The 16,658-nt window shown below is 29.7% G+C and overlaps 2 protein-coding genes across 2 annotated transcripts in view; one reads left to right on the top strand and one right to left on the bottom strand.

Annotated features, from left to right (window-relative positions):
• The window catches only part of Syn (synapsin), a 138,892-nt gene extending 132,178 nt beyond the window's left edge, over positions 1–6,714 (bottom strand). The window contains exon 1 of the mRNA XM_088194623.1: positions 6,532–6,714. The gene's annotated coding sequence lies outside the window, so the exon portion shown is untranslated. The remainder of the gene's footprint in view (positions 1–6,531) is intronic.
• Positions 6,715–9,598: 2,884 nt separating this feature from the next.
• Positions 9,599–16,658, top strand: part of LOC148230541 (uncharacterized) — a 44,970-nt gene continuing 37,910 nt past the window's right edge. The window contains exon 1 of the mRNA XM_088194622.1: positions 9,599–9,948. Within this exon, the coding sequence (XP_088050748.1) occupies positions 9,874–9,948 (75 nt within the window). The 5' untranslated portion in view covers positions 9,599–9,873. The remainder of the gene's footprint in view (positions 9,949–16,658) is intronic.

Below are 16,658 nucleotides of genomic sequence, written 5' to 3'. Positions count from 1 at the left end.
TTCAGAAATAAATAATTCACATTCTAAAAACAGACAATGTTAATAAATAAATAATTTATTCGACTAAAACTTGTTAAAGAATTAGACGACAATTGAGGTTTTAATCCCTTCTATGTTAATGAGAAATTAGAGGATCTTTTCATTAGCATATACATATGAGAATTTTACTGAACTGACTTCAAATCAAATAAAAGTTAAATACAATAAAGTTTCGATAAGTGATTTCTAGTGCGAAGAAAAAGAAGAATATCCGAATTTATCGAATAAGGCAATTTGTTGTTGAATGCCTTTTTGTACCACTTACTTAAGTGAAAGTGAATTTGCTCTCCTCACATTGGCAAAAAAATATATAGGAAAAAGTTGAATGCCACTCCTGATGTCAGAAATTGTTTTTCCACAGCAAAGAAAATTTTAATATAGTTAAATAAAAAAGCAATTTAATTATTCACATAAAATATAAATATATTGCTACAGCTATTTTTATTTGTAATGGAAAAAATTGTATTTTTATTGTGATTTGCGAATTTATTTCATTCTTGATAAAGGTACTCCTCACTTAACGATCGCTCAGACCAGTTCAGTGCATCTCAAACGCGGAGATGCACTGAACTGGTCAATTTTTCTGTAGTTATTTCTTCATAAATCGATAAAGTTAGAGTGAAAGAGACAGTAAAAGCATCAACAGAATTTAAAGTTATAGTATCTAGACAGTAGAAAGGTCTTACTCATGAGGTGTAGAAATTACTGGCTGGTTTGACAACAAGATACAAAACAGGATGCTGATAAGCCTTTTAATATATCAAGTCAAGGCACGCAGTCTCTTTGAGCTTTTGAAGGCACGCAAAGGTGAAGAATCAATGAATGGTTTCACCGGTTTCAGCAAAAATTCAACCTACATAATTTAAGTATCAGCGGTAAGGTAAGGCAAGGCAGCAGAAACTTTGTTGACCAATTTTATAAGATTGTCGAGAAAGACAGTTACTGCCCGGAACAGATCTTCAATGTGGACGATACTAGATTTTGTGGAAAAAATGCTTGAAAGGCACAAATATACACAAAGATTTTAAATACAGTTTCACGTTGTTGTTGGGAGGGAATGTTGCTGGGTTCAAGTTAAAAACGTTTTGAGAACTCACGTGCATTGAAGTAGTTTAGTAAGCACCAGGCGCTTACGGTTGGATACATTCCTTTTCGCTCGCTCGCGAGTTAAGAAAGAGCGAACGAGAAGAAGTGGGCGTGCGGAACGCATGTAGCGCACGCCCTTTTTTCTCACTCACTCTCGTCAATTAACACGCGAGAAAGCGAAAGGGAATGCATCTCACTATACGCGCCTGGTAAGCACACGCTGCTTGTTTACTATCGTACAATTTAGAAGCATGCATGACGCAAGATTTATTTGCTTCATACCCTCGGTAAGACAATCTTGTCGTAGGAACGAAACTCGGTCCTTAAGTGAGGAAATGTACAACTTGTTAAATAAGTTTTAAGATACGCTTTTCTCTGAGGTTTATATTTTTTTCAAATAAAAAAAAATTCATTGAAATCCATGTCGCAATTTTTTTAAATAGCAGAAATATGGAAATCGGAACTTTGGGAAAAATCTACAACAAAATTTTAAAATGTCTAATACTATTGTTTTTAAAATAAATAAATTTAAATGAATGAGGCTGTACTATAAATTCATAAATTACTGCAGCACACGTTTTAAGAGACCTCTATTATCTAATATATTATGATTAGATGTAATTAGCAAGAAAAGTATTTACTGTTGCTTGTCGGTTGAATTCTGAACATATTTACGAGTTTCTGAGTAATTTTAATATTAATTGCTTAGCTATCACGACATTGAAATACAAGGAAAGGTCAATTTAACCATTTACAGATGCATTGTTGTTTCAGATTTATAATCAAAATTTTAAACGATATAAGTCAATTTGTTCAAACAACGTATTTTTTATATAATAATTAATTGAAAGTAATTTCAAGTTTATTACATCGCTATAAAATAAAGTTTCAATCGAGTAGTTAAAAAATTGAGTTTAAAGATATTAAGAAATTCCAGAAGAAATAAAAAGTTTAGCATTGTTTCGCTTGCCCGTCCTATAAACGATACAATTATTAAAATAATTGATAATAACATCCATTAATGATTTTTGAGATCGTATATTTGAACGTAAAAGCAACTTTAAATTTTGCTTAATGTTATCTTTTAGTATATTTTAACTATCTGACAGCACATAAAATACACACTTCATTCAAAAGCTCCTTTGATCCGACATAAAACCGGGAAACGACTCTAGCGGCACAGTTCCAAGAAAATCGATCTCACATACACAACTCAATGCCAGACTCATTAACTTGGTCAGGATATTACATATACCTCCGATTCGGGTTCAAATCTTGTCACGAGCAGCACACGTTCGATTGAATTTTACGTACACGTAAATTTTCTTAATTAATTTTAGATTAGTACGCGTGCGTGAAATTAGTTTCCCCGCAATTAATTAAGGTGTTCGATTTCGATAGAAGGCTGAGACAGGTTTAATCCGATATATATATACACGTATAGTGGTATATTCGTGGAAATTTACAATTCGCATGTAGTTGAAAACCTCTCGGAAAATTGCTTTAGCCGTTGTAATACGAGAGAAAAATTAGATTCGTTGTGTTGGACTCGCGCAGATGGGATGAAACGTGGTTTGGACGTTATTAATTTTCGCACATGATTCGGTTAAATGCTAGCAATATGTCAAGTGGATTTTAATTTAATGTAACCCATGTTTGATATTTATTATCTAATCATTTTGTATTAGCCCTCGTTAGTTATAATTTGGGGTTTATCCCATGTTTAAAATTATTATTTTATAAATAGCAGCGAAATCTCTTGAGGTCTAGTCAGATATTTTCATGTAGGTTAATAATTCGATAACCAAGTTTAATTTAACTTAGCCAATACATAATATTTATTTATGTCACTGTAACATAACATGTATTAACTGCGCGTATATATTTATTTACTGTAAAATTTCCATTGAAATATGACAGGCGTTAGGCTAATGCTTTACATGAAAGTAAACACGAACAATTCCTACACATAAGTACACCAGACTGAAATCAGTCTGTATATTACTGAATGCTATTTAATTTACAGCGTACAATCAATATATATTACTATGCATGACCTAGCTCGATTTTATTTTAATTATTCATCACGATATTTATTCACGAGATTAGGAAAATCTATAGAAACCTGACATGTGATGGTCGATCGGAATTATAATTATATAATAATCAATAAGTCCGATCCCCAGACACGGTTTCAATTTAAAAATATAATGGTTCATATGTAATTCGAACTCTGTTTTTTTAGGTATTGGTCACCGTCTACTATATTATTATCGGAGTTTTTAATTCATAGGATGAAAAATATAGCATTATTAAATGTATAATATAAACTAAAAATATAACCTTTTGAAGTATATTTGAAATACTTTTAAAAATCAATGTAAAAAAATTTATTGTTGAAAAAAAATGTTATAAAATGGGTTTTCTTCAGTGACATAGTAGAGTTATAGCGCATAAGAAAGGGTGCGATAATTCTGTAAGCTAAACCAATGATTTACTATCACTGAACAAAGAAAATGAACGCTGAAAAATCTCGCTTTCTGCGACGAGCTTACTAGAATATTACTGAGATGTTGATTAAGTAGAAAATATTAAAAAAATAATATTTTATTGTTAGTTAATAATGCAGAAGGTCATTCGCCATGTGACTTAAATAAACACTTTTTTCCTCTGAATGGATTAAGGTGTAATACGTAAATTTAAAAATTATTATTTACGGACCACAGTCAGGCAAAAAATTTGAGCTATTGATAGATATAACGGTAAATCGTTAACGAAATTCTGAAAAAAAAATATTGGTAATATCCGGAGTGAAATTTTAATATCTACGACGAGTAAAATATGGATTAAGATTATATTATAGTTGTTCGGGAATAATATGCAAACTAAAGAAGTTAACCATGTTATTAGAATACTTGTCGAAATCAAAGAAAAAGAAAAATAATCTAGAAGAAAAGCATTTCTATAATATTTTAACGGAAATAAGCAATGAACTCTGATGGAATTTCAAGTCCAAAGAAAGAAATATAATTTTTCAGAGGAGCAGCAAGAAAATGAGCAACCAAAATAATTTTTATTTAAGGAGATGGCTAAATATATATATTATCTACAGTGATACCTCAACATACGAACCCAGATTCGAGACACGAACCGCGATACACTGTGCTTGCGCACGTCCCTAAAATATTTATCAGAGTAGGGTTTGTTGTTATTACGTCTCATTTATTTGAAATACGCTGCACGTACATATTTGCTTTTATGTGTATATATTTCGGTATTTATGTAATTAATAAAATGTATATACATATATAAACTAGTCATATTAAAAAGAAAATTGCTCAGATTCAAATTTATTTCGACTTACGGAATTTTTTAACTTGTTCGAAAACATTGGAATCAATTAATTACCTAAATCGAGGACTTAGTATATTTTTTTATTCATTTGTGGCAACCTGACAGGCGTAAGCCCAATGCTTTACAACGGGGTAAATCTGTACAAACCGGGTAAATTAATTAGGCATAGTGAATACACACAAATATTAAACATTAGACTGAAATTTATTAAATATATAATTACTGTTGTGTATTTTAGCAACGTAGTTGTTGGCTATTAATGAAGTTTATATTGAAATTGTGGTGAGGAAGCTGTAAAATCATATATAAAAATATGTTTATCTATACTAAAAATATGGAATTATTTGAAAAGCATCACTATTTTATGCAAAATAATCAAAGCGATCTTTAAGAAAACAAAAATCATCAGTGAAAATTTCACTTATAAAAAAAAGATTGACATGAAACAATATGATGGAAATAAATTATACATATGCTTTTTATGACGAAGAAATTCATTCATTACAAATTATGGTACTACAATGGTATAATTTAATGAAATATAAACACAGAGGCTTTACCTTTATAATTCAGACAAAAGATAATTTTACTAAAAGGGACAAGATTACAGCAAAAATTGCAGAATACAATTAAATATACATGTGAAACTTATCTATCAAAATTAAAAAGCGTACAAAATTAAAATAAAGAAGGAATTATTAAGATTAAACTTTAGAACTTTAAATTCGAAATATTTAATGCAATGATAGTTTTAAGAAAAAAATAATGTATTAATGGCTCAAAATACATTTTTCATTTAGTACATATAGTACATCGTATCTTTAGCGATATATAGAAATATTTCTTTTAATCCAATATCTATATAAAATAAAAATATTTATATTTGTCGTTACGAACTATTGCCAAATATTTATTGCCTTAGAAGCAAAATACCCATATTTTTAATATAAAATGTACTATAAATTTACTTAAAAATATTATTTTTCTTATAATATTTTTTTATAATACATACAGTTACATCATGTGCTTATGTAAGTAGGTAATAAAAATGTCTGTACCCAGTTGGCTTGCATCCAAAAAGGTTAAATATATTTAGAACATTGGTTGCGACAATGGAGAGATCAAGGACGAGTTTTTTGTTTATATTAAATTTATTAATTCATTAAGAACACAATAAAATTCATAAGATATTTTTAATTTGCCCTAATGTTTAATCGCAGCGTTGGAATTATCATTGCGTAATATAATTCCTTTCAAGAGGCTAATATTCATCCGGAATCCAGCTTTTCACAAAGCTCATTTCCTACGAGCTTTTAAATTGAGCTTTATAGCCATTTAATCTAAACTTTTTTGATCTACCGCAACCAGACATAAAAAATATATAATTGAATAATAAAAAGGACATTAAATTTTCGCGTGTATTATACTTTGACCCATATTTTCGACTCATATTGGGGTCAACGAACCTGACTCACTCGGCTACGTGAAACTCGCGTACACGTAAAGTTTTCACTAATATAAGTAAACAAGCATTTAAAATATTTTTTAATATATAAATAGGGTATAATAAACTAATTTATTATAGATAAAATTCACATAATGGCCAAAATTCAAATTGTTATTGCCGACATTAAATCACTTTCAATTGACAAAATTCAAATTGTTATTTTTAAATTTAAAAAATTAAATTAAATTATTTTAAGATAAAGAATTTACAATAAAAACATGCGTTTGCGATATTAAAATTGTTATTTTCGAAAGCAAAACATTTTAAGTTAACAAAATTCAAATTGATGTTATTTTATTTAAAAAATAAATTGTGTTATTTGAATATAAAGGATTTATAAAATTTTGTGATTAACGAAATTCAAATTTTTATTAAACAAGTTAAAACATTTTTGATGAACAAAAAACAAATTTTCCAAAAATATTCGAATGTAAAGTGTATTTTTGTAAATCGATTCCGTAACTGTGCGCGTGTTTTTATGTGTCAAAATGCGGTTTGCGCGAAAATCGCGTATTAATGAATTAAATAATGCTCGCTGAGCTTACTTGGGAGTTGGTGATTGACTCTGAGCTCCAAAAGCGGCGAGTTTTCGGGGGTATTTTAGACCCGGGGAAAGCGACGGCCGAAGGAAAACTGTGGTATAGGGAGAGGGTTCAGCGCACGTCGGGCTGTATAACTATTGATTTTCTAGGGGTGCGACTGCCTGATTTATCTTGAGACGACCCCAGCGCCATATCTACAACTGGCGGTCAGAGTTTGACAGCCAGCGAGTCGATAAAACAGCGCTCTATATTAAATTACACATTTGCCAATAGATGTCTCTAAATAAAATAAATTATAAAAAACATGCATTTTTAAATCATTATTAAAATTGATTATTGATGTAAAATTATTTTAAAGTGCGTGTACGTGAGTATTTAAAAATGTGTGCTTATTTTCTAACGTTTTTTACGTCACGCTTGATAAAACCTCACGTGTTTATGTTTCACAGGTGTGCACCATTGTCATTAACGTGAAGTGTGTATATGCGTGTCTCTTTCGCGCGTTGTTTTTACGCATAAATGCGTCTCGCTCTGACTTTGCTTATTTGGTGGGGAGGTAGCCGCTCCGGCGAAAACGAAAGTTGTCAAAAAGACAGGCGTTTTAAACTTGTAATAAAAAATATTATTGTGCAATATTTTTAATTCGGACTGAGAATACTTTTATTTTAGAATATTAATACTACGCATTGCAGTCATTTATTTATTTATTGAACTCGATTACGACTTTACAGATTTTATAATGTGTCAAGATGGCCTTAAAATAAATCATATTATTAAAATTGTTGTATGTACCTTACTTTGAAAAGAAAGTTTAGCGAATGCGTGGTAATGTAAGGTGATCAGACGTCTTTTTAAGGATGATTGCGCTCTTTACATTTTTGTCCTCATTCGTCTTCTTTTTGTCATTCTTTATCTTTCTCCGTCCACCTCAAGCAAAAATTTCCGAAATGACATTTTTTTAGTCCCCGCAGTAATTTGTTCTTCTCAGACAAACAATTTCGAGATCGCCTTTTATTTTTAGTGTCCTCCTTTAATATCTTAAAAATCTGGTCACCTTAAGTAATAGGTTAGCAATGATATTAGACACTGAATATAATTTATTTGTTGTTTAAAGTTTACAGTTTAACTAATTCGACCGGTGAGCGCAAACCAGCTGAAAACATCCTTTCGTCGCGTTGCCAATCCAGTAGGTTTTCCGCTGCCGCTCCGACTCGGTGTTACCTGCGTGGCTCCAGGGTTGTTTTTTATTTCAAAGGTAAATTATTACAAAATATTATATTCTGAGAATTAAATATAAATAAATATGGTTTGAGACGATTTAATTTCAAAGATCATTTTCTGGTATATTTTATGTCTTTCTTCTTTTATTCAATTAATCCTAATGTTTTGTTAATAAGTCATAATATGTTTTATGCATATATACTACGCTCACATTATATTTAAAAAAGACTGTCATACATTAGTTCACTCATTTAAACACGAAAGTAGAGCTAATGAGCGATAACGTTCTTACCAAGACGCACAGGAATAAGGGACGCGATCGCGACTTTAGAGCCCGCAACTGAAAGTTACTGAGTATAAAAGGATCCCTGAGAATTCCCTTTTAGAATATTTACACAATGCTTCGAATTTAGAATAAATTAATTTTTTTCTGATGAATTTTATTTTAACGCTCTTAACAACAAGGCGTAATAAATATTTATAAAATTTTAGAAAAATCTGTTTTACCTAGAATAAAATTACATTTATATATTATGGATGGCATCTGGATGAATCATACTTCTCTGTTTTTTGAAAACGTTACAAACCTAAACATATAGATTATGAATTTAATCATTTTGTCCGAATAACCAAGCAATAAATAAAAATGATCTCATAATTATCAGTTGTTTAATTAAAAAACATTATTATTTTGGAAACATTTTCGAATTACATAAAAATTGTACAATTAAGTTATGTTTTTTAATGATGTTTTTATTTGTTTAGAATCCATTTGCCTTCAAAGATTTAGTTGAGCTTAGTTTTCGGACGTCGTAGCTGGAGTAGAGATGAAAGAACTGAACGACCGTTGTTAGTGTATTTGGTGATGCTAATCACTCGAAATCTTTGATTTTCCGGTAATAAAATTACACTTATGTGTGAGTCGTAAAGATTATTATATTTTTTTTATAGCGCTTTTAATGTGTATATGCGATTAGCGCTTATCATCTGTTCGGTTGATCTCCACATTTTAAATGCTCAAAAAAATATTATGTTAAATATAAATATGATAATGTGTAAAGGTATCATCAAAGTCGTTATTGCTATTTCGCTTATAACAGTCTCCAGCCCAGACCTTTTGAGAATAGATTGATTTTAATACAACCGTTCATAAATAAACATGATTTGAGTGAGGATCGTTAGTCCTATCTATATTAATTTAGATCTTAGCTGAAAAACTTTAGATCGCTTCAATTTATATAGTATAAATAGTTCAGTACGTAAATGGCTACTATAAGAAATCCTACATGGTGTTTTGAAAATATATCAAGAGATATCATTATTTAAAAATATGTATAAACTAGATTCTCAAGATGAAATAAGAAGTGGTTCTATAAGACTTATTCATAGAAATATATCATGTGATTACTTATGACCAGTAAGTCATTATGGCTGATCACCCTCAAGACAAATAATAGAGTAATATGAAAGTGCATCGGATTTAAAAGGTCCAGATGCGTTTTTGATTCGGTCCTATTGGTCAAGATAAACCTGTAAAAAAAATGATCAGAGCTGCTGACATCAAGGATATAAGAATTCTTTTTGCGAACATAACCAACACTTTAATTTGTATGTCACTACTAACTCAAAACCGAGACTTGAATATTATTGTTTTATTTGCTAAATATTATTTATTTTGTGCAATATTAAAGATAAAATTATTTACATTTAATTCTTACATATAAACGAGATTTTCATAGGATATGAAAGCAACTTATAATGTAGTAATTTTGGTTGAGAAATTTTGTGGAATTTCGATTGAAAACCCCTGCCACAGTAGCCGTAGAGTCGGCTTCGCTCCAAGATGGTTGTTCGCTTCAGTGCTGCGTAGCCTTCGCGGTATGAGGTCGCGTTTTCGCACATCGAAACGCCTTCATATATTTGACAGTTGTTGCTAACAAATTTAACAACTAAAACCATAGCAACGACGTTTTACTAACACATACTAACAATCGACCTCCGATGGTTTCTTGAGTCGCAAAACCGGAGAGATATCGACGAACGAAAAACGCAACCCGAACGATGACAGCTTAACTGTTGTGATTTAGATTCAATTAATTATTCTTCTGCATAATTATTGTGATAATGAAGTGTGTGAACATGTTCATCTTGAGGACACTGATGTGTGTGGCGACCTTGGCGTCTTTTGCGAACTCCCAGGTGTGTATTTATCTATTGCAAATTTCCAAAAAATCTAACCTAATATATACATTTAAAAATACTATATATTTATAGATTTTATTATTATAATATAAGACTCATACAGTATTCTCTAAGATCATATTTAGAATGGTCAAGGCCAATGCTCCCACATTCTTCCGCCGAGCTATTAATTAAAATTCACTTTCTTAAAACGCCAACTGTCTAATTTTAAGCCGATTTAAGTATTCAAAGTAATGAGAATTTTAGTAAGAATGATTTTAAATGATAAAAATAATGTTTCTGAGTCAAAGTATATTCTTATGTATTTTTTGCTTGAGCAAAGTCGCATCAATTGTGCTATTCATGGTCAATTCCCTTGAATAATACAGCGCTACAACTATACGCTATATAACATATCATAGTGGTAAGAAAATTGCATTGACTTATTTAAAAATTATTATGTAAAGCCAACTTTTATTTTAGCCAAATATTTTAATGTCCAATATGTAAATAAATAATATATTTATGTTTATATGCTTTTAAAATGACGACAACATAATATATAAGGCAATGTGCTTAAACATACTGATATTTATATTGATATTAATAATAGCTATTTAATATAAATACTTGACCATTAAATTCAGATTATGCCCGAGTAATTATTTTATTCTATACACCACAGATGAACTTAAGACCTAAATGTATGGCTCATGATTTCATTTCGAGTTTTCGTTATTTTTTCATCACTTATTTACGAAAAAAACATGATCTGATACGACTTATTCTCTCTAGCACTTTGATTTAATTTGATATACAGATACCTACTACAATCACCTGAATTTTTAAGCTATTATAGATACAAATATAACTATTACTCTTCTTATTATGTTTTCAAATTATTAAGATTCGTCTTTCTTTTAAACTTAACGTCGAAATTTTTATATAAATGTTTTGTTATTTGTTATTTTAACAGTTAATTGAAAGTGATGATTATATTTGTTATACTACACTGCAAAAAAAAAAACACATAAAAAACAATAAACATATACTTTGTGACACCTATCACTCTTAGATAATGATTGAATAGTTTTCTATCTGCAGTAGGAAAAAAAATCAAACTTTGTGTAGCCTTGACTTATCTATAACGTTTATTTACACTTTTTATTTTCATATATAATATATAGTACTGAGTTTAATTTATGTATATATACATAAATATTATATGTATAAAATAAGAATCATTAAAAATTATTAGAACAATTAAACTTGAATTTTCTTAACTAAAAAATAAATATGTTCAACTCATAATAGATTTAAGTTGCGGAAAACATATATTACTCAAAGTAATCATTTATTTTTCATATATCATCGTCATTGCCTATTCTTAGAACTTGTTATGTTAATAAATCGTTAAAAATAAATTATCTTATTTCGAGTATATAGCTAATAAGGAAGATAATATGTCGAGATTTTATTTTTAGGGTATATTTTAATTTATGAGAGACTATTTATTGAGATCATGGTCCAGATTTGTATTTAGAACTGTGGAAAGTAATAATTTATAATTAGTTTTTATACCGTTGTTTAATTTTGAGTAGAAAGAAAAATACACGTTAAATAACAAATATAAGGATTTGAAACCTTTGCAAATTGTTCTGTATTTTTCATTATTTAAGAAGTTATTTTGTATATTTTCATTATACACATTAAAATTGTGTATAAAATGTTATTAATTATGAAATTACTACTGATTCAATATAAAAATTCTAATGTCTTTTAAACAATTTATTAGAGTATTATATGCCATTATAAATAGCTCATGCTATTTTTATTAGAAGAATGCATGTCAAATTTACTGTGAAAAAAATGTTTAATCTATTCTTTCATAGATTAATAATAGATAATATTTTTTCAATTCCTAAAGGTATTCTCCAAATATTAAAACATATTTGTGGCATGAATATGCTACTTCTTTAGTTTACATGAAACATAGATATATTCAGCGTATTCTTGTCCTGGAGTCTCAATTTACTAAACAATAATGAGTAGTAATAAACAAACATCATAAAAATATACCGTTAGAATACTGATTAAATAATTTAAATTTATGTATGAACAAATATATATGCCTGTTAATATTTTGATCATCATTATCATTATCTTTGATTAATATAATTTAACAGTAATTTAATTTTAGCATTGGCCAGCGACAGATGTTGCATCAGGCCAGGCAGCAGCGCATTGCTGAATCCATTCATTTGCATTCGCACAAGAATGGGCGTGGGTGGATCATAAACGGCAGCTCCTTTAAAGGCTCCTCAAGGCCCTTGTTGCCGCCCTAGAGCCGACTGGTTGGGCGGCACTGCTATAAATAAATGTGTGTATATACATACAGGCTTGGTTCTTTCACCCACTTACTTCCATTAATTTATATCGTCGCTAATGCGCTTTCGATAAATCTCTTTGGAGACAAGGTTGGTCTTGATTTTGATTATACTCATATCTGTCTTGGGACCTCGGATCGCATTGTTTATATTGAAGCATGTTCGTGTGAGAAATATAAATTAACACACGTAGAAATACATTTTAATTGTGTTTGCACGATGACCATATTTGTGCGGCCTTATCGTTTGACAATTGCAAGGTGATTTTATTCCGGTATCCACTGGACAAATATGATATTAAGATAATTCATCCAGTTATATGATAATTAAGCTATAAGCTCATTGATGCCAGCAATTTGATGTTGTTATTTTACGTGTCTTTGACGAAACTCATTACAACTTTCAGGTTCAAAGTTTATCGTGGAAGGCTAAGAAAATAATTGAATCTGTAATCAAACTTTAAGTAATTCTAGATTTCAGAATTATCGATGTACTTTATGAATATAAAATAATATATTACCTCTACAAGCTTGCGACGTGGGTGAAGATCGATATTATTAGTGTCTTGACGGACCAATTGCTACACAAGTGTGTTTATGCTCTCAATCAAAGAACACTTTTATTCTAATTAAAATGTGTTGAAATAAGAACACTATATTGCTGAGCTTGTGACTTCAATATAAGCTTATTTATATCAATATATTATTGTCTCACCTTTAAAAATTTAAGTTAAATTTTAATTTAAAATAAAACGTAGGATATGACACATTAACACGTGGCTCAGTCACAAATATCACCAATATATGGAAACACTATAATTATTAATTATTTGTATACTTATAAATAATAGGAAGGAAAAGTTAAATATTAAATAAAATGTCTACAGATTGATTATAAATTGTATGGTACATAATCATTTATAATTAATAATAGGTATTCATTATGTCTGATTAATTTACTCAGTTTGTTCAGATTTTCCCGTTGTAACGCATTGGGCTTACGACTATCAGGTGACAACGGAAGATTCAATAAAAAAATAATTAATAAATCATAAATATATTTACCGATGAAAATATATTTCGTTATAATTTCACTGAAATGTCAGTGAAAATATATTTTCACTGTGACACTGTATGTATACATATAGCTAATATTTTTTTTTTTTAACTTAAGAATAATCTGAAAGAGACTATGCATAGTTGTTCTTTAAGACCTTGCTAAAACATAAAGACTCTTACATTTCCTTTCAATCCTCTCCATAGCTATTCACATAATTTGTATTATTTAGAATGCCACCCATTCCAAATTTCTCTCAGTTGAATTTGTAAATATTTATCTAATTTATCTATACTTCTCTAGCTCTTAAGTGATCTGAATTAAAATTTGCATAGATATACTTGAAGACCCTGCTAAAATATAGACACTTTTACACCTCATTTCAGTCTCCTTCATTGTTTCTACACGATATGTATTACATTAAATGCTACCCGTTCCAAAACTGTCGTGAGTTGCACTTTGTAATTATATATATAGAGTTTGAATACTTATTTTTTAAGATAATCTTTCACCCCCTTTCAGTCCCACTATGTAAAACTATGCTCATTTTTAACCTGGTCCGTAAAAAAGTTAATTACACCACTTCTTCCCTACAGACATAAAATCTCCTCCCCTTAAACAAAGTTTTATTATATTGAATGCTAGCTGTTCAAAATGTTGCTTAGTTGCACTCTAGGAACATGAACTAATGCTTGGATTAAATTTCGCATACATCGTTACTCCTTAGAACCTAAAAAAGACACCTAATCAAGAAGAAAACACAGATCAAAATTCAAATCTATTTTTTATTTCAGACAAAAAAATATTTTTGTTTTTATTTATTTGTTATTTTTTTAAAAGCTCTTCTGTTTAATATAGTTATATTTTTGTGTACAGTTTCTGAAGATCGCCTTCCTTTAGATGGATGGTATTATAACAATAATACCTATCTGGAACATAACATAGGTATATTTGCATTACATCTTAACAATTCCTTATTATTAATTAGCATAAGTAGCTAGTAAAGATTTTTTTGCCCTGCGTTTTACGTGATTTACATGCAGTACAAAATAATCAATTATATTTGAAACGAGTTAAAATTTAATAGTTAAGTTAGCCACTAATGAGCAGATCTAAATATCTGCAATTTATCTTCAACAATTTCGAACTATTATTTTCATTATCCATGATATTATATATTATTTTATAAAAAAAAAACACTCAAGGCTAACTTCAAATTCTGTGGTTTAATCCGTTACATTTCAGACGCCTTTCTCTCTTTATATATTTTTTTATAATTAAGTTGCATATTATACGTGCAAACATTTGTTATTCATTAATAACATTTACAATGCCAAACCACAACAAATTTAGCTGAACGTTCCTATGATTCATTAAAGTTAACAGGTATTTTTTTGTATAATATATTGATTGAACATACAGCGTTATTTATTCATTTTTTAACAACTTAGATATAATACTTTTTGTGGCTTCACTGTTCCAAACTTTTTTTGTCGTTCTGTCTACATCGCACCTTAATTATCACATTCCATCCGGTCTAATGAATCCCACGTAAACACGCATCCTTTGCCACATTTTTTCTTGAAGTCTTTTTTCTGCATGAACTACTGAATACCCAGTATTATGTATAACACATCTGACTCAGTATTATGTCATCATTATATGTCCGATATCGGCTTCTCAACCGGCTGTTGGTTGCGCAACGTAAATAACCAGTTTGATAAAAGTGGAAGAACTTTCTTTCTCTACCGAGGGTCATCCCGTTCCTTGACTTTCTTGTTCTAAATGCACTCTTACGCGTATGCTAATTCTCAACACGACGCAAAGGAATGCATATTTTAAAAATTCCGTGAAAAGCAAGTCGATGAATAATAAGAAATGTTCTTGGAGACGAGACGCGAGGACACGCGAGGCTATTGAATACGATTGGTCGAGGGGCATACTAATGGTTCGACACTTAGAAATGTATGACTAATGGACAAAAACAATGGTTAAAACATCAATATGCAATTTGAGGATGACACATTAGATGAAGCATGTTCAGAAAAAACACCCAACAAATACCACAAAATTACAAAAGAATATTATATGTATGTGTAAAGATCTAATTAGGAAGTTTTGTTTAATCTGAAAATATGCAAAATAAAATAAGGCCTCTTAAAGAACACTAGTTTCTGTTGATAATCTTGCTTCTAAAATCAATCAAGTAATTAATGAGCCTAATAAATAGTTCTGTACTTCGCATTTAAAATTACCTGACCCTCTTACCTCTGATAGACGATTACTCGACACAGGTCCACACCTTGAGCGGCTTACATCACGAAGCCAATCAAGTCGTTTCTATGAAACGCCTCGTATACATCATCGCGTTATTATCTTCGAGAATGGATGACAATGCTTCCGAAAACGCCAACGGACTTGTACATCTAGGTTCTAGGAATTTTTGTATATTAGTTCTCTTGGAGAAAATAAAATATCCAAAACCACGAGCGTGGTGAATCTATCGTGGAAATTGCTGCGTGATTTTTTTGTTATTTATATTTGTGCGGTTATAGGTTTGAAGCTCAAGTTCACACGATTCGTCATCGAGAGAGTACCTGATGATAATGACTTGATATTTGGTGATGAAATACTGAAATGTCGACAATATAAATCATGTGAGTTAAATTTTGAATAAAACTCTAATTAATTTAGGTCTGATTCAATATTATAGTTTCATAAAGCAGATATTAATAATATTAACAAAAGTTAATTAGTTTCTGTTAAAGAATAGCAAAACATGTGTCTGGACACTTTTGAATGATTAAAAGTTTTAAAAAAATAAATTCAATATTATTTAAATTATTAAAAAAACGATTTTATTGCTTTTGTCGTGAATTTTTGCCTTCTGAGAAGTGATAATTGTTAAAACGCAATTGACTAAATTCACTTTGAATATACTTTGATTAGTCCTCTTATATTAGAAGTTCATAGTAATATCGGTAAGGATAGCTATCATATTTTTAAAACATAGTGTAATGTCGAAATACAGACAAACTGTCTGTTCTTATTCTTCCGATTATTTTCTCATGAGAGATGAGTTGGCTAAATTTGTATTTTGGACTTAACCTGATAAGGTTAGGTTAGGTTTGGGTTTGAACAGCAATTGGACGTTTCGCAACTGTCAAATTGAGTTTCATAGACATAATAAAGCAGAATATTAGCGCCTATCAGTTAAATTATATTTTCGCTATTATAATTATATATATCTACTGGTGAAAATGTATTTTGACTTTACTAGTGAAA

The sequence above is a fragment of the Plectrocnemia conspersa genome, unplaced genomic scaffold (genome assembly GCF_051122295.1).
Source record: "Plectrocnemia conspersa isolate PC_06_02 unplaced genomic scaffold, ASM5112229v1 ptg000010l, whole genome shotgun sequence".
NCBI lineage: Eukaryota > Metazoa > Arthropoda > Insecta > Trichoptera > Polycentropodidae > Plectrocnemia > Plectrocnemia conspersa.
Note: the sequence above shows the minus strand (reverse complement) of the source record. Positions and strands in the feature narration are given on the sequence as shown.